This window comes from Ambystoma mexicanum, chromosome 10, assembly GCF_040938575.1.
Source record: "Ambystoma mexicanum isolate Mex_15411 chromosome 10, UKY_AmexF1_1, whole genome shotgun sequence".
NCBI lineage: Eukaryota > Metazoa > Chordata > Amphibia > Caudata > Ambystomatidae > Ambystoma > Ambystoma mexicanum.
In genome coordinates this window covers 692810316-692837783 of record NC_090932.1, presented here as the reverse complement: position 1 = coordinate 692837783, position 27468 = coordinate 692810316, and the positions used below count along the sequence as shown (strand labels likewise).

The following is a 27468-nucleotide window of genomic DNA, read 5'->3' as shown; positions in this document are numbered from 1 at the left end:
CCTGTAGTTTTCCCATGTCTGAGCAGTGCCTAAAGCACAATTATACACAACAATATTGCAAAAGGTTTTGATTAGTTCTGTAAACACAGAGTGATAAAAGTAAGAAAGCCATCATTCTTACCCACAAAGCATGGAAGCAAATCTTGCTGGAAAAAACAACTTCAAACTGTTACACGTTTGTAAATTAACAGCACTAACAGGAAAAACGCTTACTGCGTAGCTCAAACATGACTTTGTGAATAGCTGGTGTCTCGGTCTACTCTCTGAACAATTACGGAGGTGTACAATCTGTAAGGTACTTTCAAATTCAGCATTTCAACATCTATCAGAATTCAGAGTTTTAGTGAACAAATGCTGACAAGCAAACAATATTCGACATGATTTCATTTTTATCCATTTCACACAATGGTTTCACAGTCCTTTAATACACAAATCCCATTTAATGAAAAAACAAATTTAAGTTTGCCGGCGTAGGCATGATCCTCTTTAGGGAGCTAATATAATGTGACATGTACATCATGACATCTTAAACCCTACCACCAAATTACAAATATTTGTAAACTAGAAATTTCAATACATGTTTACAGTAGTATTAAAAGACTGGAATTACCTTCCCGCCTGAAGTATACACTAAAAATGTCAGGCAACTTCTGCATTAAAATCTCAGCCATTTGGAGGGCTCCAACCACTATCTTTAGATCCTGACTGGACAGCATAGAAGCAATATGACTAAAAGAAAATTTCACAGAACATTAATATACAAATCATTACAATACAACAGCAAAACAAGAATGAGTATAATCCTGAAAGTCAAAGTTACTTAGCTGAAACTACAGTTACCCAGATTGTCTTTCAGAGTCGCATGTCTTGGAAAGGAACACGTTACTTACCTGGAACTACTGTTCTCCAGCATGGGTCTGGCATGGATTCACATGCTCATGAATATTCCCAGTCAGGTTGGGAATCCTCGGTAAAGAAACAAATCAGTTTAACTTCTGAACTGTCTTTCTCCTAACAACCAATCACTGGTCTCTGGGTCATACTACCCCCAGCCAATTACTGCCCTCTACCTAAGCCCCTCCTCTGGCAGCTATCTTCAGATTTGGTAGCACGTAAAGTGGCAGTAGGACCAAGAGACGAGCCGCAGAGGTGGAGGCGGGAGAGTTCGCATGTGAATCCATGCCAGGCCCATGCTGGAGAACAACAGTAACAGGTAAGTAACTTGTTCCTTATCCAGCATGGGGTCTGGCATGGATTCACATGCTCATGAATAAATACATAGCAGTACACATATGCACAACCACGGGAGGTGGCAAGGCTCAACATTAAGCATTTCAACCTCAACACTAAGCATCTCTTACCTCCTCACCAGGCTCACCTTCAAGCGAACAGGTTGCGCCGCACTGCTTGGACGACTCTGGACTCCTCCCTGGAATCCCAGTCGACGCAGTAGAATCTCGTGAAGGTGTGCGTCAACCTCCACGTAGCAGCCCTGCACGTGTCCAGCAGGGGCACACCAGACAGGAACGCCGTAGTTGCAGCGATCGCTCTGGTCAAATGGGCTCTTGGACGGCCAGGCAACAGTCGTTTGCCAACCGGTGACAATGGGTGATGCAGCCGGAGAGCCACCTGGAAATGGAAGCCTTGGAGAGGGCCTTCCCTTGGTTCACAGGACCTAAGTTCACAAACAGCTGTGATGTATTCCGAAAACTCTTTGTGCGATCCACGTAAAACTTCAGCGATCTAGTCACATCCAGCGAGTGCAAAGTCCTCTCAGCAGGCGATGAAGGCGACGGGAAGAAAACAGGTAACACCAAGGGCTCGTTGAGATAGAAGTCCGACAGCACCTTGGGCATGAAGGAGGGGTGCGACCGCAGCATGACCCTCGTTTCGTGGAATGTTAAGTACGGAGGTTTACAGGAGAAGGCCTGATCTCTCCCACTCGTTGTGCGGAGGTGATGGCCACAAGAAACGCTGTCTTCCACAATAGGAATTTCAGCAGTGCCGAATGCATAGGCTCGAACGGAGGACCCATGAGCCTAGTCAGCACCACATTGAGCTCCCACGCCGGGGCCAGAGCCTTCACTGGCGGGAACAAGTGGAACAGTCCTTTCATGAACTCCATGACGAGGCGGTGTGACCACAGCGACGAACGCCCCGGAGTTCTGGTGTAGCAGGAGATAGCCGCCAGATGAATCTTGATGAAGAGTGCGCCAGCTCCGCCTTGGCCAGCAACAGCAAGTACGGCAGCACCCGAGGGGCCGTAATCCATAGTGGGTTTATCTTCTGTGCATGGCACCAGACGGTGAACCTCTTCCATTCATGTCTGTAGCACTTAAGAGTAGACGAAGCCATGGCCTTGGCAAGTACCTCCTTGCAGTCCACCGGGATCTCGTATCCTCGGAACTCTAGTGCTGCAGGAGCCAAGCCTGCAAGTTCAGCAACCCTGGGTCATGGTGCAGAATCGCGCCTCCTTCCCTGGCAAGCAGATCTGCGTCCGTCGGAAGCCTGACTGGAGGGGACGCTGACAAGACCAGAAGGTCCGGGCACCATATTTATCTCGGCCACGCCAGTGCGACGAGGATCATCCTGCACCGGGACCGTCTGAATTGATTGATGAGTCGCAGAAGCAATGGCAACCGAGGGAACAGAGAAACAGGCCGTCCCAAGCGAAACAGAACGCATCCCCAATGTTCCCCGGCTGGGGAAACCTGCTGGCGAAGCTCCGGCACTTGGTGTTTGTGGCAAACAGATCGATGTGGGGATTGTCCCATCGTCGGAACAGAAGATCCACTTGATTCTGCCAAAGCTACCACTCGTGGCACGAGCGCAGCTCCCTGCTGAGGGAGTCGGCAATGATGTTCTTCACTCCAGCCAGATGAAACAGGACGAGGAATATCCCCTGGGCCACTGCCCAGTGCCATAGGTCCTGAGCCTCTCTGGAGAGTGCTGGGGATCTGGTGTGCCCCTGCTTCCGGATGTAGAACATCGTGGTGGAGTTGTCCGTGAAGACCCGTACCACCTTGCGCTTGAGGGACGGAAGGAAGGACTTGAGGGCCCAAAACACTGCCCGGAGCTCCAGAATGTTGACATGTAATAACTTCTCATCCGGCAGCCACAGGCCTCTTGAGTGGAGACCTCCGATGTGCGCGCCCCATCCTTCCAAGGAGCTGTCCGTCGTGACGGTCTCCTGATGAGGCGGGGTATGGAAGTCTGCGTCCACCGACAGATGCGCGCAGACACCCCACCACCGTATCGCTTGACGGAACATCTCGTTGAGAGATCCTGTCCTCAAAGCTTCCCGACACCTGGATCCAATGGGCGTCCAGGTACTCCTGCAGTGGCCGAATCCGCAGCCTGCACAGTCGAACAAGGTATGCATGATGACATCATGCCGAGAAGGGATTTGATGGACCTTACCCTTGCACTCTTCAGGGTCAACAGCCGTTCCACCTTGCCCAGGATGGCCGCTATCCTCTCCTCCGACGGAGACGCCAGGCACGACACTGTGTCAAGTCGAGACCCCAGAAACAGTGCGTCTTGTGATGGCACCAAGCAAGACATTGCATAGTTCACCGAGAACCCCAGCTCTGTCAGCAGCTGGACGATTTCCAACGTGTGAGCGACAGCGATCTCCCTCGATTTCGCTCAGATGAGCCAGTCGTCCAGCTAGCGGTAAACATGGATCCCTTGCAGATGCAGTTGTACCACCACTGGTGCCAAGCACTTGGTGAAGACCCTTTGCGTCGACTTTAGTCCGAAGAGAAAGGCCTTGAACTGAGATAGTGCTGACCTTGAACCACGAAGCGCAGGAACTTGTGGTGTCCTATGTGGATGTGAAAGCAAGTATCCTCCAAGTCCGACGACAGGAAATTTCCTTCTTCCAGCTGTCCCAACACGTGCTGAAGGGTAACCATCCGGAACTTCAGTGATCTGATGTACTTGTTCAAGCGGCAGATGTCCAGGATGGGTCTCCAACCGACGGTGGTCTTCTTGACGAGGAAGTACTGCGAGTACACTCCGGAGCCTCTTTGGGACGAGTTCTATCGCGCCCTTCCTCAGCATGGCCCGCACCTCCAGCAGAAGCTGAAGGACGTGGTTTTCCTGTCTGGCCACGGGTGGTATACAAGGGCACTAACTTAAAGGCAAGATCTCTGGTTGCGATTTCTGACATTGTCCGGTCAGAACATCTTGACTTCCTGGCGATCACCGAAGCATGACTACATGCCGCTGCTGGCCCAGCCCTCTCACTGGCTATCCCCAATGGTTACACTATCCTAAGATCTGATAAAAATGAAGCACGAGGAGGAGGCATTGCCCTCATTGCTAAATCTAATCTCCCGATTAGACTTGTGCCCCCCCCTCGCCATCAAGTCGTGTTAAGCTCACAAACTCTCAGACCCTCACGATCCATCTGATATACAGACCACCAGGCCATATCAGTACTTTTGAGGAATATATCTCTAACATCTTGTCCCGAGTCCTACTACTGGGAGATATGAACCTAGGATTCAACGATCCCAATGACACATCTGCCACTAGCGTGACCAACACTCTAATTCATTTACGCCTCAGCCAGAGAGTGCTTCATTCCACCCATAACAAAGGAAGAATACTCGATTGGGGGGCAGACAACAATAGCAATGCCTTAATTACATCCATATCACCTCAGATTTGGACAGACCACTACCTAGTGACCTCCCTAGCTACTGAAAAACTTATCTCCATATGTATCTGGCTAGCTCCACCTATTCCTACTAGAAACAAAAAGATCACCACCTATGATAACTTACTCCCGCTCATTATCCCTACTCTCAATGCACTCCCTGATAACTTAGGGCCTTATGCATTGATCAAGGAATATAATCAAGTTATGTCCACGTCACTAGATGTAATAGCGCCACTGAAAATGAGGCAAAGTAAACCGAAAGCCCATCTTAATTCAGGGTACACTCCACACCTTAAACCATTACATACAAAAAAAGACAGTATGAAGCATCCTGGCTATCACTATCGTCCGAGGAAAACAAGACCAACCTTAGTACTAGGACTGCCCTCTACAAAAATGAAATACTTCTAGATAAAACGTGAATCCTACAATACCAGAATTTCACAAGCCAAATCTAGCATGAAGGAGCTCTTTGTCATCTTGAAAGAGCTAGAAGCCCCTATTCCAGTGCCGGATAATTGCATTAAAGATATACTGAGGTGTGCTAACATACAGCAAGCACTAGCTAATAAAGTTACGACCCTACAAACAAAAATCGCCAAGAAAAAAGCCTTACTAATTAGTACGCTCCTACCACAACTCATCATGCACTACCAAATAACTCTGCTGAAACCCCCCCTGCTTTAAGTTCTCTAAAGTCACTATAATTGAAACTGAAAAAATCATTCTCTCTCAAACCCTCTAACTGTCAAGGTGATCAATGCCCTGCTCAACTCAAAGGATGCAGCCAGAGGCTTGTCCCCATTCATCACGAAACTCATTAATGCCTCTTTTTCAACAGGCATCATCTCATCCAACCTTAAAGAATCTTGGGTACTCCCATTACTTAAAAAACAGACATTAGAACCACCCATACCTACAAACTACCGCGCGATTACTACAGTGCCTTTTCTTCTGAAAATCGACAAAATGGCCTACTCACAAATACAAACACACTTGGAATCCAACCGTCTATTAGGATCACGTCAATCTGGCTTTCGGCCTCAGCATGGGACGGAAACAGCCTTAATAGATTCAAAGGCCCAGTTAGACTTACAGCCAAGGGGAAATCAGCCCTCCTTCTCCTCCTGGACTTATCGGCTGCATATGACCCCGTAGACCATGGGGTCCTATGCAGACACTTGACAGCTGCTCACTTCTCTGCTGAGGCCATAACCTGGATATAATCCTTTCTCAGTAATTAGACCATGACAGTCTGCTCTCCCATTGCAGCTGCAGACCCCATCCCCATTACTTGTAGAGTGCCTCAGGGATCTTGTCTCTCACCTACCCTATATAACATCTTCACAAAGCCCCTTTACGATGATCTGGATCATTGTTAGGCAGAATCCTGTGCAGTGCCCTTAGGGACCACTACACACAATTAAGACTACAGGTGGCAATACAAGTTTTAGCTTTGGTACATGCCTGTACTACACTGCTAAAGTGGTAGCAGTATCGGAGCAGCCAGGCTCATCTCAAGAGTAAATGAGCAGTAGCAGAGATTACACAAAGGGACCACAATTAATATGACTCAAGCAAACACTGACTCAAAGTTGCAGGTAAAAAATGTAAGTACTTTTATTTTTAAACCATTTGTTATAAACACAACACTTCTATTAATTTAAAAACCACACGTTAAATGCACTACAACTAACCAATTCACTTTGTACGGTATAACTTCAAGGTAAGTATCCTGTGTTTTGGTGGACTGGTGTTGTGAAACAAAAGACGTTACCGGGAATACACTTGCGATCACTTTTTGACAGTAATGACAGTTCGGTCTTACTAAGGAAACGCATATCCACGGCAAAAAATGTTACGGGGCAAAAACAAACTTAGCACCTGAGATACCCAGAGAGAGTTCGGGACAAAAATCATAGGCAATACTTTTGTCAAGGCAGACAGAACCAAAGAACACTCATGGACACAAATTCAAGAGTCAATAGGCCGGAGCCAATAGTTCCTGTTGTCGAGGATCACACAGTCGGACAGTTCACGATTCAACCTAGACAGGAGTACTTCGATATTGTCAACAGAAGAAAAAGTTATAAGGAGGGAAGACAAGGGCGAGCCTTGGAGGCAAAGAAAAGGCATTCACCCTAATTCCTCGAGCAGAACACAGTACCTTATTCAATGAAGAGGCTGGTGCCACAGCAGTTGTTCCTGGTAGTTTCCTGCAGAGACACGGTTCCTGGAGCTTCGATCTGAAAGGACGTCTGGAGGGGTCTGCACCACACAGGGCTGAAGCCGGCAGCAGTGACGGTGAATAAAAGGTGTGCTCCTTAAAAACAGGAGAGGCTCTTCAGATGGCTATCCGGACCACTACAGCAGTGTGCAGCGATTTCGACCACGAAGAGGATCCTCTGACTGTAGATGACCACCAAGCTCAAGGGAAGAAGACTCCGGACTGGATCTTCTCTGGTCGTCGAAGGGTAGATAGCTCAGGACTGCAGCAGGGCTTCACCGGGACGGGATAGTTGCAGCAATCTACTTCTCCGCTTCTCTTCGGTTCCTTGTAGTTCCAGTGGTGACTGATTTCTAGCCCAAGAGATCAGCCTTATATGTGAAAATCCCCCATTCACACAGCCTGGCTGTCAATCACGCAGCAGGGGGGTTGTCCGGGCCGGACAACCACCTCAGCCAATCATGGTAAAGTGCGACTCAGGTTTCCTAGGATACCCTGTGCAGGGGGTGACTACACCCCTCCCGCACATTCAGCCCACCTAGACACCAAGGCGCCAAGAGGAGGGCTTCTTGGCAGAAGCCCGCCAAAAGACAGTGAACAAAGAAGGCTGTTAGGCAGAAACCTGTGCAGTTCCCTCTGGGACCACTGCAAACGATTTAGGACTACAGGTGTTTGGCAGTAAACCCACTTGGTAGCAGTCTGTACCACACAGATTCACTTGGTAGCTGTGGCTGAGCAGTCAGACTTCCCTCAAGAAGAGTTAGGCAGTATACAGAGTATTCACAATAGGTCAAGAGAACACAGTAGAACAAGTAAACACTGACCAGGGCTTGGTGTAAAAGAGATATAATTATTTATTTAAAACTACCTCTAGAAAAACACACAGGCACTAATAGTAAGCAATTCAAAAACACGGTCACTAAAAGATATACACTCCCTTAAAAGAATATTAGACAAGTCTTAAGTAAAGTCCCACTTATTTTCAGACAGCGGTGAGCGCTTAACATAGATGGCACATTAATTCGTTTTAAAAAGGGAGAGAAGAGCAGAGAATAAATTGGAACAGATCCCAACACTTTTTCACGAACACACAAGAGAGAAAGGCAAAGTAACACCGTGAATTCAGAGTCAACAGGCTGGATCCGCTTTAAGAGGATCAAAACGAAATGTGTCGAAGGTCACACTGTTGCAGTGCACAAAAATCTTGTAACGGTTCAAAAAGGAGTTGGACCAAGGAAAGGGACCAGTTAGAGGGGCAAGGCGGCCAGCTAGTCCAGAAGGTTAAGGAGTTATTACCTTGTTGCAATCTTTAGAAAGGGAGGCCTGGCGGACACGGTACCTTAAAGTGGTGAGAACGCTCCAGCGGGGGCAGTTGTTCCTGGCAGCAGGTGCAAGTCAGTGCTTCGTCCGGAGGAAGAGAGGATCTTGTCGTGGAGGAAGACAGGAGTCCGTTGCACTGCCAGGGAAGAAACCAGCCGCAGAGTTTCTCAGGTACAAGGAGCGGTCCGGTGATTCGCGTTTCAGTGGCGAGTGGCTATCCGGCTGCCGGGGTGCTTGGCACGGGCAGTACGACCACAAACCGGGCTGGGGTGCGAAGAAAGAAAGGTAAACTGGTTGTGCCCACCAGTCAGGGGAAGAAGCCTCTCCAGTCAAGAGATCTTCTCTGTCGGCGGGAAGTGGTGAGTCGGTTCTGCAGGGCTCCACCGGTGGTGTTGTGGTAGGTCGGCTCAGCTTCTCCCTCGTCAGATTCTTAGGTCCTATGGCGACTTCTGAAGTTCCAGTCCCCAAAGCCCTGCTTTTATGCAGCACACCCCCATTCACTCAGCCTAGCTGTCACTCAAACATGCTAAGTGGTGAGCCAGCCGGCTCACCACTTGGGCCAAACACAAGAGTGCGACCTGAGCTACCAAGGTAACTCGGTCCAGGGTGCCTAAACCCCCTCCCACACCCTCTGTGGTACCCAGACAGAGTGGCACCACTTTCGGAGGCTTCTGTGGAGAAGCCCGCCAAAAAGTGGAACAAAGGGCTCGACTTGGTTTGGAGTCACAGAAGAGAACACAAACGCCATTTTAGAATCGAGTCTTGGCAAAAAATACCAACCGGAGAATTAATATTAATTAAATAAACCAGCGGTATGTTTGAGGCTATGAGAATTAAATAATTAAAGTTGGTAGCCTCAAACAATGTGAAAATCCCATTGGAAAGTATTTGCGGTCGAATATAAAAAGTAGTTTCCACTGCCACCAGCCAAAACTCGATCAGGGGGGACGGAGACGTGCCCCCTCGACAAACAGACCCCGGGGCAACCAAATTTCCCCGACCAGTACGTCCACAATATGATGGTTTGAACTGGTTTCTGTTAATAATTTGGGACTAGTAAAGCCAATGGTGACTTTACATGCCCTGGGAGACAGTAGTCAGTCCCAGGGTATGGAGTCTATGGTGGGGTGTCACTATGACACCCCGGTGTTACTGCACGGAGGGTGCTGTGTAACACAGGAAAAACACATGAGACCCTATGGAGTAAAGGACCCTATAGCCCATAAAACACATTACCAATCAAAGGAATACCATTAGGCATGTCCAAGAGTGGGAGAAAAAGAGTATCACTCTTGGCAGGAGGAAAAAAACAAACTCCAGAAATCCAGCAAAGCTCAGCCTAAAGAGAGAATTCTCCCTAACAAAGGCAAACCTGGTTTGCCGCGCAAAGTAAAACAAAAGAAGGACTTTAACAAAAAGAAATGGTGAATAAACCCGACCGGAGCCAAAAGAAAAAGTATTTGGTCAAGCGGGTTTTAAGTTTGAGGCCAATATAATAGCCTAAAACAATACGACGTTTATATAGTATAATCGCGGTAGAAAAGTTAGGGTAGATACCACTGCCACCAGCCAAGTCTAAATGTTAAAAGAGCGAAACAATGCTCTAGGAGGTACAGATAAAAAGGGCTAAGGATTAACCCATTCCAGTACTCCATGTAAAATGGGGTGACCTGGATCTGTGGTTAAATGACTAAGTAAAGTTAATGGCAACTTTACCCTTTTCTGGGGGACAGTACGGTCAATGGGGACTTTACATGCCCTGGGAGACAGTAGTCAGTCCCAGGGTATGGAGTCTATGTTTGGGGGTCGCTACGACACCCCTGTGTCACTGCACTGAGGGTGCTGTGTAACACATGAATAAAGATGGTTCCTATAGGGTTGAGAAAGATTCCATAGGCATTAAACACAAAAATAGCCTAGAAAACATATAGCAAAAATGCCTAAGAGTGGGAAAAAGAGTCTCACTCTTAGCAGGTAAAAAGAAACAAACCCTTCAAATCCAGCAAAGCTGCTGGGGGACTCTATAGGTAAGGGAAATTAGCCATAGAATGAGAATTCTCCCTAACAATTGACAACAATATTATCACCGTCGCTAAGGAGGTGAAAACCTTGGGTTTCTACCTGGACTTTACCATCTCCTTCAACAAGCATGTCAATGTCTTGGCCTCGGCCATGGCATATTCTTGTAAACTGATAAGAGCAGGCAAACCCTTTCTGTCCAAAAACAGTTGCATTACCTTGGCTAGGGCACTCATCTTGTCTAAATTAGACTATTGCAACACGTTGTACATCGGGGCTAATCAACAAACCATTAAGAAACTCCTTCAGAACAATGCCCTTAGAGCAGCACTGGGTATTGCCAGGAGAGACCACATCTCTGACATTAGAAGATCTAATAATTGGCTCACCACACATGACAAAATTAAAAGTTGCCTCACTTACATACAAATGCTTGAATAACGCGGCACCCCGCTACCTAACAGAAAGACTCACTAGGAAAGCCTTGTCCAGAACCACCAGATTATCCAATACTAACTGCCTCTTAGTCCCACGATTCAAGCTAGCAAGAGTCTGAGCTAACAGCTTCCCGGTCAAGGCTGCCCAATTTTGGAATCCTTGCCCCCCACATTGAGAGCAGATACATTTTACCCAAAGTTCCGCCAGAATATAACAAAATGGCTTAAAGACTTTGACAACTAGGCCTGTTCCTGGCACCTATCCCTCTGTGTTCCTTTGCAATTAAATAGCTAGTAGTTATCTTATTACCTTCTTTGTATTTACCCCCTCTTGGGATATTATGCCTATGCCTCTAATGCCATGCCTTTGACTCTAATCTACCTTCATGTATCCGCTTGTTCTAGGTCTTTTATAATAATATATGTAATGTACTATCTTGTGATGTAACTAAGCTGTAAATTATCTTATGCTCTGCGCCCCGATACCCACAGGTCTGGTGCGCAATACAAGTAATAAACAAACTTCAGTTGGAATTCCATAGTGTGCCCGTGGGCCAGCGCGTCCAGCACCCAACGGTCGGTGGAGATGGTCTTCCACACGCCAAGGAAGTGCGCCAGCCGGCCTCCCACTGGGGTGCGTGGCTGGGGGCCCGACGTCCCGGCCGGTTCAGTCCTGCTTCGCCGTAGGGGAGCCGCCTTGGGGACCTTGGTGACGACGGCGACCTCCACCGGGCTTGCCGCCGCCCATGTAGGCCTCCTGGGTCGAAGACCGGGACTGTTGACGGTACGATGAGACAAAGCCACCAAAGCGTTTGGAGGAACTATGGGACCTTCCTCCGGAGGTCCGAAAGGACGGCCGTCGCTGCTGAAGCATGCCCAAAGTGCGTGCCGTCTCGGTGTCCGCCTTGATGGCCTAACGGGACTCGTCCACCGTCTTGCCAAACAAGTTATCTGTTAGGGAGAATTCTCATTCTATGGCTAATTTCCCTTACCTAGTGAGTCCCTCAGCAGCTTTGCTGGATTTCTGGGGTTTATTTTTTCCACTTGGTAAGAGCGTGAACCTTTTTCCCCACTCTTGCATGTGTTTTGCCATGTGTATTTCAACTGTGTGATCTTGGACTCTGGCGCTACACCACTCCACGAGCCCAACTTATTGTGTGTGTTACACAGCACCTTCAGTGTAGTACAACAGGCTTGTCTTTTAGACTTCCCACTGATTCCATTTTTCTGGGGCTGACTACTGTCCCCCAGAAACATGTAAAGTTGTTGCCATTAACTTTATATAGTCACATTTACCACAGATCCAGTACACCCCATCTTACATGGAGTATTAGAAAGGGTTAACTACTATCCCATTTTATCTGTGCCTCTAGGAGCATTGTTTCGCTCCCTTAACATTAAGAATTGGCTGGAGGCAGTGGTATCTACCCTAACTTTTCTACCGTTGTTAAATTACATAACGTGGTAATGTTTTAGGCTAATATATTAGCCTCGAACATGAAACCCTCTTGACCATATTGGTTTTAATTTGGCTCCGGTTGGGTTTCGTCGTCATTTCTTCTTGTTAAAGTCTTTGTGTTTTACATTGCGCGGCAAACCAGGTTTGCCTCCTTTGTTCACTGTCGTTTGGCGGGCTTCTCTCGAGAAGCCCCCTTCGGGCGCCTGGGTGTCTAGGTGGGCTGAATGTGAGGGAGGGGTGTAGTCACCCCTTGCACAGCGTCTCTTTGGAGACCCAAGTCGCACTTTGCATTGATTGGCTGAGGTGGTTGTCCGGGCTGGACAACCCCCCTGCTGTGTGATTGACAGCCAGGCTGAGTGAATGAGGGAATTTGGCATAAAAGGCAGGACTATTGGGCTGGAAGTCAGAGTCGCCACTGGAACTGCAAAGAACTGAAGAGAAGCGGAGAAGAAGACTGCCGATGCAACCCCGAGTCCCGGTGAAGCCCTGTTGCAGTCCTGAGCTATCTACCCTTCAACGACAAGAGATGATCCAGTCCGGAGTCTTCTTCCCTTGAGCCTGGTGGGATCGACCAGCTCACCTTTCTTGAGCCACAGAATTCTCTCCTGGGTCGAAATCACTGCACAGTGCTTTAGTGGTCCGGATAGCCATCAGAAGAGCCCTCTCCTGAGTTAAAGGAGCACACCTTTTATTCATCGCTGCTTTTGCTGCTGCTGGCCTCATCCCTGGGTAGTGCAGATCGCTCCAGACGTCGTCGTCCTCCTCGTCCTCATGACTGAAGCCACAGGAACCGCGAGTCTGCAGGAACTACCAGGAACAACTGCCGTGGCACCAGCTTTCTTCAGCAGAATAAGGTACTGTGCACATTTGGTCGTTCTCTCTGTCCGACCTTACGGAATCGGGGTGAACCCTTTTCCTCCACGAAGGCTTGCCCTTTCTTTCTCCCTTCTTATAACTTTTGCTTCCTTTTGACAATATCCAAGTACTCCTGGCAACGTAAATCTCTAACTGTCCGTAACATGTGATCCTCGACAACTGAGCATCAGCTCCAGTGACACTGGCGCAGGCCTATTGATTTTATCTACATCGTTGAACGAGTCCTCTGATTCAATTGCCTTGACAAAAGTATTGCCTATGATTTTATTCACTTTTCCCTTGTTTTAATTCTAAAGTACAAAGTGTGTTTAACTTCGGGTGCATTTCTATTCGCGGGTACGCGTTAGTGTCGCAACACTGGTCTGTCAAATCCTAATGTACTTAGCTTGAATTTGCTAGAACAAGTGGAATTGGTTGTGTGTAATGTACTTACAGTGTGGTTTTGATTTAATAGAAGTGAAGTATTTTATGAACAGATGGTTTAAAAATAAATGTACTTACAATTTTTACCTGAAACCTTGAGTCAGTCTTTGCTTGAGTCACAGTAATTGTAGTCCTTTGTGTAATCTCTACTACGGCTCATTTGCTCTTAAGATAATTCTGGCTGCTCAGCCACTGCTACCACTTTTTCTGTGTAGTACAGGCTTGTACCAAAGGTGAAATTGTACTGCCACTTTTAGTCCTAATCTTGTGTAGTGGTCCCTAAGGGTACTGCACAGATTATGCCTAACATTATCCCTGTCGAAAGGCATGTCCAACACCTTCGACTGCACCTCCTGGCAGAAGTTAGTGGCCTTCAACCAACCTCGCCGATGAAGGCAAACTGTTGCCCATCTGGCGGAACACTGTCGGCGATGTCCGTGAACACCGTGATGGCAAGGTCCGATGACACCTCGCCTTCCTGCAGTATCTCCAGTGCTTCCGCTCTCTAGTCGGGCAGAAAGTCCAGGAGGGGAGCTATCTTGAACCAGAGCTCCCTGTCGTAACAAGCCACAATGCGAGGGCGTTAGCAGCCTTGATGGTCGTCCCATGGCGTCCAGCTTCTTTCCCTCGTTATCAAGGGGTTGGGGGTGATGTCGACGCACCCAAGCCCGCAGTCTTCCTAGCTGCCGCCAAGACCACCAAATCCGGGGAAGGCTGCGATCTCAAGCTCTTGGGTGCAGAATCCAGAACCCTGTACTTTTTCTCGTACCGGTCCCTCTTCTTCATGAGGGACAGTCCCTCGTCCCAAATGTCGTCCAACAGCGGAATAGACAGCACAGTCTTCCTCTTAGCCTCCCGGTGCTGGTACAGGAAGCCCTCCTTTATTTCATCTGGAGTCAGTTGGAACAACTCTGAGGCCGCCGATATCATCGCATGAAAAGAGCCAATCTCGTCGGGTGACGAGGCTCTGGGTGGCGGGGACGGGGATCCATTCCGCTGTCGTCTGCACCCATCGTAGTCTCCAGTTCCGTCTCATCCCTCGGTGGGGGTTGGGTGGTGGCGACAGATGGTAATGAGGTTGAGGGTGAACTCTTCTTGTGCGGGGGTTCTTCTGACAGCGACAGGGGCATCCTTGTCTGAATCTGAGCACAGGCTATGTAGTGCCTGAAGGATGTCCACAGAGATATCAGCAGGAGGAAGCGGTGGCTGCTGCAGTGGTTGCAGTGGAAGGGGACGGCGGCAGAGACGTAGTGTCCAGCTCCTGAACGCCGGCTCCTCTTCGTCAGTGTCTGTCACTCTCCACATCTGCCTCGTCGGGGTCCTTCCCGTAGGACCTGGCCTCGACAACTCTTTGGTTCAAGACGGTCTTGGAACAGCAAGCTCCTCCTGACAGGAGATAGCAGTGCCCTGTAACACTACTGTGCCCCCCCCCCCTTCTTCTCGATCAGGAGAGACTGTTTCGGGGAGCTGACCGGCATCGTCTTCACCAGTATCTTCTCTAACCGGCTGAAAAGAGGATTCCCTCCTGGCCGGCAGGGAAACTCTTGCGTTGGGGGCCCGTGTCCTGTGAATCCGTATCGACGGCTTTCGCCAGGGACGCCACCACTCCTTCATTGGATTTTTCTCGCCGGGTGAATCTGGGCCTTAACAACCTTGGTCAGGCTTGGGGCCTTCACCGTGGGGGGAGGGTCAATGGCACTCTCCCCCTTGGTCTTCTCAGTCAGAGCTGACCGGGACTTCTTCAGCAGTTTACCCGGGTGCTCAGACTTCCTTTTCTTCGCCGAGCCGGACCGTTGGCTCATGGTCAGAGGTGCCAGAGATGCTGCGCCCTTCCTGGCCGCAGAGGAGCCCACACCAACAGCGCTCCCGGTCTCGCAGTGCTTTCCCTTCTGTTGGGCCCCTGTCGCCGGGGGGCCCTCAAAGGTCTTAGAAGACCGCTCAGATTTCTTCTTGCGTCTGCGTGACCGGGCCTCACTAAACTGAAGCCACTTGCTAAGACTATCGCGACGTTCCTTCATGGTGAGGGGCACCATATCCTTGCAAACGCACAGGCCTCCTCCACATGCACCTGGTCGGTATGCAGGCACTAGAGGCACAGGGAATGCCCATCGTCCAGGAAAATGTTCTAGTCCACATCCCGGGCAAACCCTGAACAGAGATGTTGAGTCTCCTCTATCTTCAGCCATGTCCACGCGGCGCAGGCCTTCAAAAATCTTCTGAAATCCTCCAAGAAGTGAACTCGACAAAAAAATCACCCTTGAGGGGCGTAGAAAGTTCAGAAAAACGGGTCCCCGTTAGTCAGAAGATGGATCGATGGAGCTTGAGGCTCGATTGACCGAAAAAACAAGAGTAAACTCTTAGAAAAATCGCAAACGCAGTAAAAGCTTGAGAGCTATAGCACGAGGACTCCCAACACTTGAACGTGCGGTAGAAATCTGAAGATGGCTGCCAGAGGAGGGGTTTAGGGAGAGGGCAGTCATTGGCTGGGGGCAGTATGACCCAGAGACCAGTGATTGGTTACTACTAAGAAAGACAGATCAGTAACGAAACTGATTTTTTATTTACCGAGGATTCCCAGCCTGACGACGGGGAATATTCATGAGCATGTGAATCCATGCCATACCCCATGCTGGAGAACTGGATGTAAGCCTTTGTCTTGACACCAGTTTCTCCAGGTGTTCCATGAATTAGAGCATCTTTTGAGAGTGGCTGGAGCCCAACTCTCTTCAATGAGGCTGACTGCCATGCGGGACATGCCTGCAACTCTCCACCTTGACCTGAAATCCTCCAGGCTGCTAGGATCAGGGATCCATGGAGGAGTAGAGGGTGACGCTGCCCCGCTGGAACCAATAGAAGATCTGGAAATCAGGGTAGAAGGATTGGAAAATCCGAAGAAAGTTCCAGAAGAACTGGATAACAGGTCTGAGAGGTCCAGACCGGGGCTATAAGAACCAGTTCTGTTCGTTCCTGACGGGCCTTCGCCAGGGTCCTCGCAATCATGTTGAAGGGGGGGGAAAAGGCATAGTGTACCCCTTCGGTCCAATGTAGGAGGAAAGCATCCGTCGCTGCTGGATCTGGATTCTAGCTGAAGAACACCGGTAGTTGAGTGTTCAGGCGTGAGGCAAACAGGTCCTTGGACATAGGATCCCAGACTTGATGAATTCGAAGAAAGACTTCTCTGTCGAGTCTCCAGTCGCTGTAATGGGTCGTATGCCGGGAGTACCAGTCTGCCACTACGTTCGTAAGGCCTGGTAGATACTCTGCCGTGACTGAAATCCGGTGTTCTAGACAGAAATGCCAAAAATCTTTGTCTAATTCCGCTAGAGGCCGAGATTTGGTGCCACCAGATGATTGATGTATCTTACTGCAGAAACGTTGTCCATTTTCAGTAAGATACAACAGCTCACTGTCTTTGGCAAAGGAGCGTACTGCAAAGGAACCCGCTAGGAGCTCAAGGCAGTTTATATGCATCTCTAGTTCCTGAGGAGATCATGTTCCTCCTGTGGCCACTGGACCGCATCTCGCACCCCAGCCGGAACGGCTGGCATCTGACTATCAATGTCTGGGGCAGATCCGAAGATTGCTCGGCCGATCCAGGCCTCCATGTGAGTGAGAGCCACCAGTTGAGTTCTGTTCTTGCTTCTGGTGATAGAGTCAATCTCTGAGTAAGAGAGGCTGCATCTTAAATGTTGTTCCTTCAGTCTCTAACTCTCGGTAGTGCCGAGGTCCGGGAAAAATAGCTTGGATAGAGGACGAGAAAAGTCCTATTACCCTTGCTAGGTCTCGAAGAGATATCTCGTCCCTCTGTAGGAGTCTGCGGATCGCTCGTTCGGTGGAGTGAATTTTGGCTGTCGGGAGACGGAGTTGAGCCAATTCGGTGTCTACTACAAATCCTAGAAACTCTAGGTTTCTGGATGAGTGAAGGATAGATTTTTCCCAGTTTATGAGGAATCCGAGACTGTAGTAGGTCTATGGCCAGCTTGGTCTGTTCTACCAGCTCTCGACATTGTGCCATGAAGATAATATTGTCCAAATATATTATCAGACGAACACCTTGTTCTCTTAGATGTGCTACTACTGGTCTCAGGAGCTTGGTGAAAGCCCAAGGAGCTGAAGAGAGACCAAATGGCAGGCTTGTGAATTCCCAGTCCTCGTGATTCCAGGGGAATCTTAGATAGCTTGCGTGATCCTGATGTATGGGCACCGCAAGGTACGCATCTTTCAGATCTAAACGCATAAGCCAGTTGTTGGTTCTCAGAAGGTCTCTGAGGATGTAAATACCCTCCATTTTGAAGTGACGGAAAACGGTGAAATCGTTGAGCCTTCAGGTTTATCACTGGACGCACTTTTTGCTTCCTGCGTACCAGAAATATTGGGCTGAAGAAACCGCCTTGGCTTGTGCAGGGGCGGACTGCTTGTTTCATCTCTAAACTGCGAATCTCCTTGTCCAGAGCTACCTCATCCTCTTTGGACATTGTAATTGGAATGGGACAACCTATTTGAAAGGGTTGTGCGAAGAACTCTAGGCGGATGCCGCAAACTGTGTCTCTGACCCATGCATCCCCAGATAAGGAATGCCAAGCATTCGCAAAAGGAGCTAGCCTCCCTCCTATAGGCGTTTGCGATGGTGGCGCTGCGATAGGTAGACTGACCTGTGGTTTGTTGCTGTGCTGGGTATCGGGCGGCTCTCCTCCAACCGCAACCTCTTCCTCACCCTCTCGAAGGGAAGAAGGTATCGGCACGATCCTGCCAGGTGTGCTGATCTCTGGATTGTTGAGGTCTTCTATCAAAAGAGTATCAGCCGGAAGAGCGACCTCTGCCCCGTCCGGCGCTGGTGAACATTTTTGAAGAAAAAACTCTTCTGATGGAGGATTGCTCTTTGTCTAATGCAGTGAAGGTGCCAACAAACTTGGACATTTCCTTCATGAAGGAGTCGCCGAAGAGCAGACCTTGGGCAGTCACCCCAGATTCAGTGTCTGCTAACTCACTTAGCTTGGCATCTATTTTGTAAAGGAGACCCTTACGGCACTCAGCTGATATGGCACAGCTGGCGTTCCCCAGCAAGAAACTGTCTCTTTGAGCCCAGCCCGAGAGTATCACTGGGTCAATGGGTTCACCTGTGGCTACGGCTACTTCAGCCAGGTCCATCATCTTTGCCAGTGGACCAGTGATATCCAGTACTCTGTCTTGACTGGCCCTCCAGGCACGATCTATGCCCTTACGTGGATCTTTGGCATTCTTTCCTAAGAAAGTAATAATTTTGGAGTCCAACTCTGTTGTCAGGGCTACCTTGTCTGGGATTCCCGGGCGTGGGCATTCTGCTTCAAGTCTCGCTCTTACCTCTTTGTCTAATGGCTTGTGTAGTCTGTCCTTAATGTATTCTGTTGTTCTTGACTATGGTTCCCAGTCTGTACATCTGGGATGCACCAAATCTTCTGGAGTAAACATCCCCTTAGAGGGGGGGGTGGGGGTTCCTTGGCTGGCTTCTTAGGGATGGGGGCTGCCGCAATCCCTGAGGTTGAGGGTCGTGACCCTATTCTCTGTGTGTCTTCGTCTGAGGAGACGGGAGATTGATTGTTAAAGTCATATCCTTCTTGGTCAAAGCCCTGTTGATATCCCTGCGGGATTGAGGGTCTGGTATCCCTGCTTTTTTCTTCGAGGTAAGAGGGTTCATCTGCGGAAGGGGGTTCCTTCCCATTCAAAAAGGCCTTTTTCAGCCTGGAGAAGGTGTCTGAAATGGCAGCAGTGGCTGGTTCTGGCTGGCTCAGGGGGTCGTGGAGTCTTTACTCAGGCGAGCCGGTATATATCCCCCATCTGAAAGCTGCTTTCTCTTTTGAGTCTTTTTTCTTGGCAGAGAGTTCTCTTGTAGGTGCTCCTCCATGTTGTCCAGGCGCTGCTGGATAGGCAGGAGCATTTCTGTCACAGCTTTCTTGATGCTGGTCTCCACTGTGGTACCCAGCACCTTTTCCAGGCTGCTAGCCATTGCCACTTAGTCTATATCAAAAGTATCTTCATCATATTCAGACCAATCCTGGCCCTCATGAGGGAAGTACTGGGCTGCCATGTTGTATTTGCACCTTTATGTTTTTTTTTTTAAGTTCAATTATAATTATTCAAATATATTCTTAATTTTTTTTTTTTTTTTTAAATCAGTGCACAGACCGCCTTCTCTCAAGCCCACAGTATTGCAATGGGGAGTCTGTAGAGCCCTGGTCCAATAGGGCAAATAAGCTTCCAGCTGTCTCTTTTTTAAAATGCTTCTAAAGTGAAGAGATGAGGAAATGCTGTCAGAATCCGCTTCTGGCACCCGCAATCGCAAAATCCGTTGTGAAATACAACGGAAATGTGCTTGCGAGTGCCAGAAAGCTGAAAAAAGGACCTGCTACAGCAGGTGCTCCCTCTGATGACCGTGGGCGGAACCGCGGTCACACGGAGTTTGTAGCAGTTGCTTCCCAGGGCTCAGAAAAGCGAGCCACATCGGGAAGCGAAGCGGAAAGCACACGCGAGGGTCCGTGAAGGTGGGCCCTCGTGCTTTCAATAAATACAGCTCATTAAAGCTGAACGAAGAAATACGAACACACGCAGTACTCTCCGACGCCAGCAGGAAGCAGCTGGCGTCGGAGAGAATGTAGTCACGGTGTCAGAGGACACGTAGTGCGCCAGAGAAAGTAAACAAAGGGAAAACGTTAACCCTTCGAAAAACGCGTGGCGAACGCTGCGCTAATGAAAGGCTTACATTATAAAATATTAACAATAAACCAACAAAATTACAAATGGATAATAGAAACAGATCAAGAATATGATGCACTTATCTCTTGCTGTGAGCAGCAAAGAAAGAGGAAGTGGCATATTCAAGACTGTTTATGTGGGTACTTGGTCACTCATTGGAGGATCCAGGTCACATATTGGTGACCTCATGATGAACTTTCCACAGGCCTCCTGGGAAATGAAGTTTTTATGTTATTTCATAACTTTAAAGACACATTATGTTTTTTATATCAGTTTTATTATTATTACGTATTTTCTGTGCACCTTTTTCTACGTACATATGACTTATGACTCTCAGGTGCACCGAGAAAATTTCTTGCTGCTGAGCTTTCTTTAAATATTTAAAGAAAGAAAGAGAAGCATAATGGGAGCCTCCGGTCTTGGCATAGAATTCCCAGTCTTGTTGGGAAACCTCTGTATTGCAAAAAATGTTTTTATTGCATTAGCCTAGCCACATCATTAGGTGCTTTCCTTTGTCACACAAACGTGATTAAACCTGAAGTCATATCACAAAGGCCATCTGTTTCTGAATGCAATAGTGCAGTACCAAAGGTTAACAGTTACAAAGAGACTAAGGACATTTAAGTGAAGCCACAGACATTTACATTCAATTAACAAGCTTTAAAATCAGTGGTCTCCATGTCAAAGCATTATTAACCTTTGCTCTGCAGAATGCTGAATTTTTAGAGGATCCATGGAAGAGGTCTTGGACAAGGCATGCTGAACAGATGAGACTCCAATGAGAGGGTAGGCAGAAATAGGTTAGCACAGGCTAGAGATTGAAACTGCTCTGGAAACAGAGAATGGCATAATTTAAGGAAGGCTAAGAGTGGGTGGCTGGGACAGACAGATTAATAGGCCAGACCTTGTTCCACCATAGTGTACAGATGCAACGGATTGCATTCCAGAGGGAAAACTGTTGGACAGTGGCTGTGCTAAACTTGGAACATGCAAATAATACAGGTTCTGTGAATCCACTGTCACCTCAGCAGCAAAAACCATTCAGAGGTACACCTGTATTGTCTGGGTTGTTTGGTTGTAGAATATGCACGTCTGTGCACAGGTAGATAAAGTGCAGCAGCGGCAGAGCCAAGTCTGAATGCCAGGGGTTAAAATAGTCTCCAGGGCACCTTGAAGACCACACTAAAGCTGCTCTAATAAGCAGCAACAACAACCGATAAGTTGGCTTGTCCTGCCTGCCCAAAGACGACAAGACGAGCAGGCAACTGCAGCACCAACCATCAACTTGGAACTGCCAGACCACTATGCACTGCTCCATTTTCCCTGGCTAATGTGGAGCTGCAGCATCCCAGTAGTTCGACCATATTTGCATGGCACATTTGTTGATTCTATGTGAAAACCGCAGAGCAACTGGGGCTCAGAGGAATGATTTTCTTTTTGCATCTTTCCATCCATAGTGTCATATGGAACCCCATTATTGCTGTTTTTGATCCAGTCCTGACTTTTTGAAGGGAAGTAAAGCCTACAGATTCACTTCCATTGCCTTTTGCTCACATGTTATGGGGAAACACATCAGAAGGAACAAGTTACTTATCTGTAACTGTTCTCCAGCATGGGTCTGGCATGGATTCACATGCTCATGAATATTCCGTCGTCAGGCGGGAATCCTCCGTAAAGAAAAAAATCAGTTTGTTTCTGAACTGTCTTTCTACTAGTAACCAATCACTGGTCTCTGGGTCATACTGCCCCCATTCAATGACTGCCCTCTACCTAAGCCCCTCCTCTGGCAGCCCTCTTCAGATTTGGTAGCATGTAAAGTTGCAGTAGGACCAAGAGACGAGCAGCATAGGGGTAGGCGGGAGGGTTCGCATGTGAATCCATGCCAGACCCATGCTGGAGAACAACAGTTACAAGTAAGCAACTTGTTCCTTCTCCAGCATGGGGTCTGGCATGGATTCACATGCTCATGAATACAAGAATACATAGCAGTACACACATGCACAACCATGGGAGGTAGCAAGGCTCAACATTAAGCATCTCTTACCTCCTCACCAGGCTCACCTTCAAGCGAACAGGTTAAGCAGCACTGCCTGGCCGACTCTGGACTCCTCCCTGGAATCCCGGTCGACGCAGTAGAATCTCGTGAAGGTTTGCGTCGACCTCCACGTAGCATCCCTGCAGATGTCCAGCAGGGGCACACCAGACAGTAACGCCGTGGTAGCAGCGATCGCTCTGGTTGAATGAGCTCTTGGACGGCCGGGCAACGGACGGTTTGCCAACCGGTGACAGTGCATGATGCAGCCGGAGAGCCATCTGGAAATGGAAGCCTTCGAGAAGGCCTTCCCTTGGTTCACAGGTCCAAAGTTCACAAACAGCTGTGATGTCTTCCAAAGGCTCTTTGAGCGGTCCACGTAGAACTTCAGCGCTCTAACCACATCCAGCGAGTGCAAAGTCCTCTCAGCCGGCGACTAAGGCGAAGGGAAGAAAACAGGTAACACCAAGGGCTTGTTGAGATAGAAGTCTGACGGCACCTTGGGCATGAAAGATGGGTGCGTCCTCAGCACTACCCTAGTCTCATGGAATGTCAGATATGGAGGTTTACAGGAGAGGGCGACAGTAGGTACGGCAGCACTTGAGGGGCCGTAATCCGCAGAGGGTTAATCTTCGGCACCAGACAGAGAACCTCTTCCATTTGTGCCCATAGCACTTGAGAGTCGAGGACACCCTGGCCTTTGCAATCACCTCCTTGCTGTCTGCTGGGATATCGTACCCTCCGAACACTAGTGCTGCAGGAGCCAGGCCTGCAGGTTCAACGATCCGGGGTCGTGATGGAGGATGGCGCCTCCTTCCCAGGTGAGAAGATCCGCGTTCATCGGCAGCATGACCATGAGGGTGAGGGGGGGGGCGCCGACATGTCCAGAAGGTGCGGGAACCAGATCTGCCTCGGCCACGCCGGTGCGACGAGGATCATCCTGCACAGGACCCTCTGAGTTGACTGAAGAGTCGATGCAGCAATGGCAACAGTGGGAACGCATACAGGAACAGGCTGTCCCACGGTAATGAGAAGGCATCGCCCATGCTCCCCGGCTGGGGAAACCTGCTGGCGAACCTCCGGCACTTGGCGTTCCTCGCCATCGCGAATAGGTCGGACTGGGGATTGCCCCATCGTCAGAATAGGAGATCCACTTGATCCTGCCGAAGCTCCAACTCATGGCACGAGTGCAGCTCCCTGCTGAGTGAGTCGGCAATGGTGTTCTTTGTTCCTGCCAGGTGGAATGGTACCAGGAACATCCCTTGGGCAACGGCCCAGTGACACAGATCCTGTGCTTCCTTGGATAGGGCTGGGGATCTGGTGCCTCCTTGCTTCCTGATGTAGAACATCGTGGTGGTGTTGTCGGTGAAGACCCTCACCACCTTGCACTTGAGGGACAGGAGGAACGACCCGAGGGCCTAGAACACGGCTCGGAGTTCCAGGATGTTCATATGTAGTGACCTCTCCTCCGGGAGCCAAAAGGCCTCTTGCGTGGAGATCTCCGGTGTGCGCTCCCCATCCTTCCAGGAAGGCGTCCGTCGTCACCGTTTCCTGATGTGCCGGGGTCTGGAAGTCCATGCCCGCTGCTAGATGTGCGCAGGTGCCCCACCACCGGATTGCTTGGCGGAAAGTCTCGTTGAGTGAGATCCCGTCTTCGAAGCTACCCACCGCCTGCATCCAATGGGCGTCGAAGAACTCCGGCAGTGGCCGCATCCGCAACCTGCACAGACGCACGAGGTAGATGCACGACGGCATCATGCCGAGCAGGGACTTGATGGACCTCACACTGGCCACTTCCATGGGCAACAGCCGTTGTACCTTGCCCAGGATGGTTTTCGTCCTTTCCTCCGACGGCGAAGCCAACGGTGCCACTGTGTCGAGTCTGGCTCCCAGGAACAGGGCATTCTGCGAGGGTACCAGATGGGACTTCACAAAGTTGATCGAGAATACCAGTTCCGTGAGCGGGCGGGCTTCGCTGTGTGACTGACGGCGAGTTCTCTCTGCTTTGCTTGGATGAGCCAGTCGTCCAGATAGAGGTATATGTGGAACCCCTGCAGGCGCAACCGAGCCGCCATCAGTGCCAGGCACTTGGTGAAGACTCTTGGCGCCGACTTCAACCCGAAGGGCAGGGCCTTGAACTGATAGTGTCGCCCTTGGACCACGAATCGCAGGAACTTTCGGTGTCCTTTGTATATGGGGATGTGGAAGTAAGCGTCCACCAATGACAGGAAATCGCCCTCCTCCAGCTGTCCCAGCACATGCTGGAGGGTGACCATCGGAACTTCTGGGACCTGATGTATTTGTTGAGGCGTCGAAGGTCCAGGATGGGTCGCCAACCGCCGGTCTTCTTTCGGACGAGGAAGTACCGCGAGTATACTCCAGAGCCTTTTTGGGACGAGTTCTATGGTGCCCTTCCTTAGCATTGCTCATACCTCCAGAAGTAGCTGTGGCACATGCTTTTCCTTCCTGGCCACGGGTGGTAGACGGGGACACCTTTGGAATTCCAGAGTGTGCCCGTGGGCCAGGGCATCTAGCACCCAACGGTCGGTGGAGATGGACTCACACACATGCTGATGAATTTCGCCAACCGGCCTCCCTTCGGGGTGCTTGGGTGGGGGCCCGACATAAAGGCCGGTTCAGTCTTGTTTCATTGCAGTCTTGCCACCTTGGCCTTCTTGGCGACGGGATCCTTCGGCCTTGCCACGTCCTCTGTATGCTTGCAGCGACGAAGAGCGGGCCGCTTCACAGTACGACGCGGAACCGCCGCCGAATCCTTTGGAGGCACCTTGCGACTTGCTGCCAGCGGTCCAAAAGGATGGCCGTCGTTGCTGGAGAGAACCTAAGGCCCGGGTTGTCTCACTGTCCGCCTTGATGGCCTGCAGTGAATTGTCCACCGTCTTGCCGAACAGGTTATTCCAGTCGAAGGACATGGCCAGAACCCTGGTCTGCATGTCCTGACGGAAATCGGGGGCCTTGAGCCCGCAAAAGCCGTTGTCGGCGATGTCCGTGGCCACCGTGATGGCGTGGTCCGAAGCCACCTCGCTTTCCTGTAGGATTTCTAGGGCCTCCGCCCTATTGTCGTCTGGAAGGAAGTCCAGGAGGGGAGCGATCTTGAACCACAGCTCCCTGTCATAGCGTGCCGCGAGGGCGTTGGCCGCTTTAATGGTCGTCAATGACGAGATGACCTGTCGTCCCATGACGTCCAACTTCTTCCCCTTGCCGTCCGGTGGGGATGTGGAAGTTGATGCCGCCGCCCCTGCCGATTTCTTCTTGGCCGCTGCGGAGACCACTAAATACGGGGAAGGTTGTGCTCTGAGGCACACAGGAGCGGAGTCCGGGACCCGGTACTACTTCTCGTACCGATCCCTCTTAGCAGGAGCCGTGGACGGGTTCTTCAGTAGCGCCAGTCCCTCGTCCCAGAGGTCGTGCAGTAATGGGACAGAGTGGACACTCTTCCTCTTGGTCTCCTGTCGTTGATGGAGGAAACCCCCCTCCTCCTCGGGGCAGAGCTGGAAGAGCTCCAATGCCCTGGCGATCATGGCGTGGAAGGAGCCAATTTCGTCAGGGGGGGCAGGCCTGGGCAGGGGGTGATGGGAGGTCCGTCCCATCGTCACCACCGTCATCCGTCCCCGTCGTTGCCGTCTCCGTACCCGTCTCATCCCTCAGTGGACGGGATGGTGGTGAAGGGAGGAGGATGGGTTCGCCTCCGCTTGTTCGGTGGACTCCCCGACAGTCCAGGTGCCGCTGGGTCATCCGCTGGGGGTAAGGGCAACTTTGTCCTCATCTCCGTACACAGGGTCTGTATAGCCATCAAGATTGCTCCTGAATTGTCCTGTGGTATAGGCAATGGCTGCAACGGGACTAACGGCTGGGGCGCGGGCCCCTCCGTTGCTCTTTTCATCAGCCTTGTCGGGATCCTTCCCGTAGGCCCTGGCTTCCTCAAACTTCTTGTCCAGGATTCTTTGGACGCTAGCCAGCTCATCCTCAGGAGGTGGTATCCGTGTCCATTACAGCTACCGTGCCCCCCCCGTCGCCACCCGGGGTTTCACAGGGGTCTTATCGATAGGCTGAAAAGAGGATTCCCTCCAAGGTGGCAGGGAAACTCTAGGTCTGGAAGTCGTCTCTGCTGGGGAAACCTCCATAAGCTTCGCCAGGACCGCCAAGACTCCTTTAATAGAGGCCTTTGCCGGGTGAATCAAGGCCTTCACCACCTTGGGTGCACCTGGGGCCTTCACCTTACGGGGAGGGTCGCCGCCTTGCTCCCCCCGGCTGTCGATGTCGGGTTTCACTGGGGCTTCTCCCGAAGCTTACCCGGGTTCTCCAAATTCCTCTTCACCGAGCCAGAGCGTTGGCTCGTGGTTGATGGCACCGGAGAAATCGTGCCCTGCCTGGCAGCCGAGGAGCTCGAACCATCAGCGCTCCCGGTGCCCGCGGACTTGCAGTGCTTGGCCTTTTGTTGGGCCCCCGTCGCCGGAGCGCCCTCAAAGGTCTTAGAAGACCGCTCGTACTTCTTCTCACATGCTGCTGGGCTCTTCCCCTCCAGCCAGTTGGAGAGTCGGGTACGACGATCACTCGTCGTCCGTTCGGACATGTTCTTACAAAACGCACAGTCCTTCTCCATGTGCAATTTGTCGTCGTGAAGGCAGTAGAGGCACCAGGAGTGCTCATCTTCCTTGAAGACATTCTGTAGTCTGCATCCAGGGTAGCTTCTGAACAGCTTGGGTCGTGGAGTCGTGTTTTCCTTGTCCTGGGCCATGACCACACGGAGTAGGGCTCAAAGGTCTTCCGGAATCCTCCAAGAAGTCAAACAAAAATTCACCCTTGAGGGGCGTAGAAAAATTCTCAAACGGGTCCACTTTGATCAAAAGTAGAATCAGTGGAGCTGGAGGCTCAATTGACCAAAATATAAGAGTAAACTCTCTAAAAAAAAAAAAAAAAAAACACAAAACAGTAAAAGCTCTAGAGCTATAGCACGAGGACTACCAACACTTGAACATGCTGTAAAATCTTAAGATGGCTGCCAGAGGAGGGGCTTAGGTAGAGGGCAGTCATTGGCTGGGGGCAGTATGACCCAGAGACCAGTGATTGGTTACTAGTAGAAAGACAGTTCAGAAACGAAAAAAAATGATTTTTCTCCTTTACCAAGGATTCCCAGCCTGACGACGAGGAATATTCATGAGCATGTGAATCCATGCCAGACCCCATGCTGGAGAATTTGAATTTTTGGATTTTCAACATTGCAAACAGCATCTTAAAATGCAGTGAAAAAGGGGATAC

General features: G+C 50.0%; 1 protein-coding gene across 6 annotated transcripts in view; it reads right to left on the bottom strand.

Annotated features, from left to right (window-relative positions):
- TRIP12 (thyroid hormone receptor interactor 12) overlaps positions 1–27468 on the bottom strand; it is a 2051777-nt gene that overhangs the window by 1059484 nt on the left and 964825 nt on the right. For all 6 annotated transcript variants that reach the window (XM_069618297.1, XM_069618300.1, XM_069618299.1 and 3 more), the window contains one exon: positions 611–729. In XM_069618297.1, coding sequence (XP_069474398.1) covers positions 611–729 — 119 coding nt within the window. The remainder of the gene's footprint in view (positions 1–610; positions 730–27468) is intronic.